The 1,670-nt window shown below is 41.3% G+C and overlaps 1 protein-coding gene across 1 annotated transcript in view; it reads right to left on the reverse strand.

Moving 5' to 3' along the window:
* The window catches only part of DCHS2 (dachsous cadherin-related 2), a 239,355-nt gene that overhangs the window by 22,565 nt on the left and 215,120 nt on the right, over nucleotides 1-1,670 (reverse strand). The window contains exon 17 of the mRNA XM_023513453.1: nucleotides 1,236-1,458. Within this exon, the coding sequence (XP_023369221.1) occupies nucleotides 1,236-1,458 (223 nt within the window). The remainder of the gene's footprint in view (nucleotides 1-1,235; nucleotides 1,459-1,670) is intronic.

Below are 1,670 nucleotides of genomic sequence, written 5' to 3' on the forward strand. Positions count from 1 at the left end.
ATGTCCAAATAACTTTCCGTAAGAACGGCATGTGTTTTGGAGCTAGAACTTTATGCAAAAGGAAGAATTACTTGAGAGAAAATCTAATTTGCTTAAGATTTCCAGTGGTGTATGTAGAGTCATGCTAGCACCAGGAGAGGAAAGAAATGCCATAGAAAATCTGCTCAGAGTGAATGATAACTTTTTTTATTTGCTCTTTATTTCCTAAAGTCTTACCTACAAAACAGGCCAGGTGTAGATATTTTATATTGTATTTAAAGTTTCATTTTAAAGGGATCTATAAATATATGAAACATAGCCTAGATTTAGTGCTAACTAATTTAGATCCTCATCACGTGATCGAAGGGTTACCAAAGTACTGTTGAGGAAGAAACTAAAGTTTTGTTTGCATCATTTTCCATCATTCTGCTTAAAGTCTTAGTCACTAAGCCAATGATGTTAGTGGGCTCACGATTTTAGGAACAAGTAGCCCGATGTACTTATTTTTGTGCTTATTAACTTATTTCCTTTTGCTTTTCATTTCCTCCATGCCCCTCATCCTTGGCCTTAGCTCACACTGCCTGTTACCATCTCCTGGGCTTCCACACTGATGGGTGTCTTAGTGTGCGTGTGTCCAACCTTTTCTTTTCTCTGCGACAAATTGGAAGAACCAGAGTTGCCTTGGGCAATACATTAAATACACAAACACTGATGATAGCTGATGAACTAAACCAAAGATCCCTATATGCTTTTTGAGATATTCAATACACAGATAAACAAAAGTCCTCAAAAAATCAGCATGCAGCCCATGAGCTGCAAGTTAGACATCCTTGTAGCACGTTCTTCTTTCTAATTTCCTACCCCTTCAATCTACCCTTCATTCTGCTGCCAGAGTGCCCAGGGAACCCTGTGAGACCCACATGGAGCCCATGAGGAGGTCACACACGCCAGCTCTTTGGTACAGAACGGCAGCAAGGCACAGTTTCCTTTGTGCTATGTAGCCCCGCTGCTCCACTCCCCAGCCTGTTCCAGGGAAAGTGGCCAGGTTGAGGGCAGGGAAATAATTGAGTACTGAATGAAAAAGAGGAAGAAGGATGCACGCAGACATACAAATTTCTTTTGATCTAAGACTCCATCCAATCCATTAAACATGGTCTGGAAAGCTTATATTTTAATCTATGTGTTGGACATATGCCTTAGATATTTTGATACACATTGATTGATAATTTTTTTCGCTCTGTCACACATACACACACATTTCTGTTACCTGTAAGACGTGAGCCTTGTAGAACTGACCCTCAGACACCGATGCTCGGTAAACACTTTGCTCAAAGCGCGGTTGATTATCATTCACATCCTGAATCAAGACTGCCACTTTGCTGTACGCTCTATGCCTGCCGCTTTCCGCTAAAACTGTGAGTCGTACCTCATTTCTGACTTCAAAGTCGAGAAACTTAGGTTCTCTCACGGTGAGTTGCCCTATTTTGGTTTTCAAGGAGGAAAAAAAAATGAAAATGATGCTGTAGTTATTTCTGAAAAGGTCTCAAATCACCCTTATATGCTCACATATATGCTCACATGTTCACCTGTCCTCCAACCCTCCCACAGGCTGGCCCCTGTCCCCATCAACCAGAGCCATTGTGAAAAAAGCTGAGAGCTCACAGATATTTGCAGGACCCAAACACATAGAG

Source organism: Otolemur garnettii, unplaced genomic scaffold (assembly GCF_000181295.1).
Source record: "Otolemur garnettii isolate 467f Iridium unplaced genomic scaffold, OtoGar3 scaffold00041, whole genome shotgun sequence".
Lineage (NCBI taxonomy): Eukaryota > Metazoa > Chordata > Mammalia > Primates > Galagidae > Otolemur > Otolemur garnettii.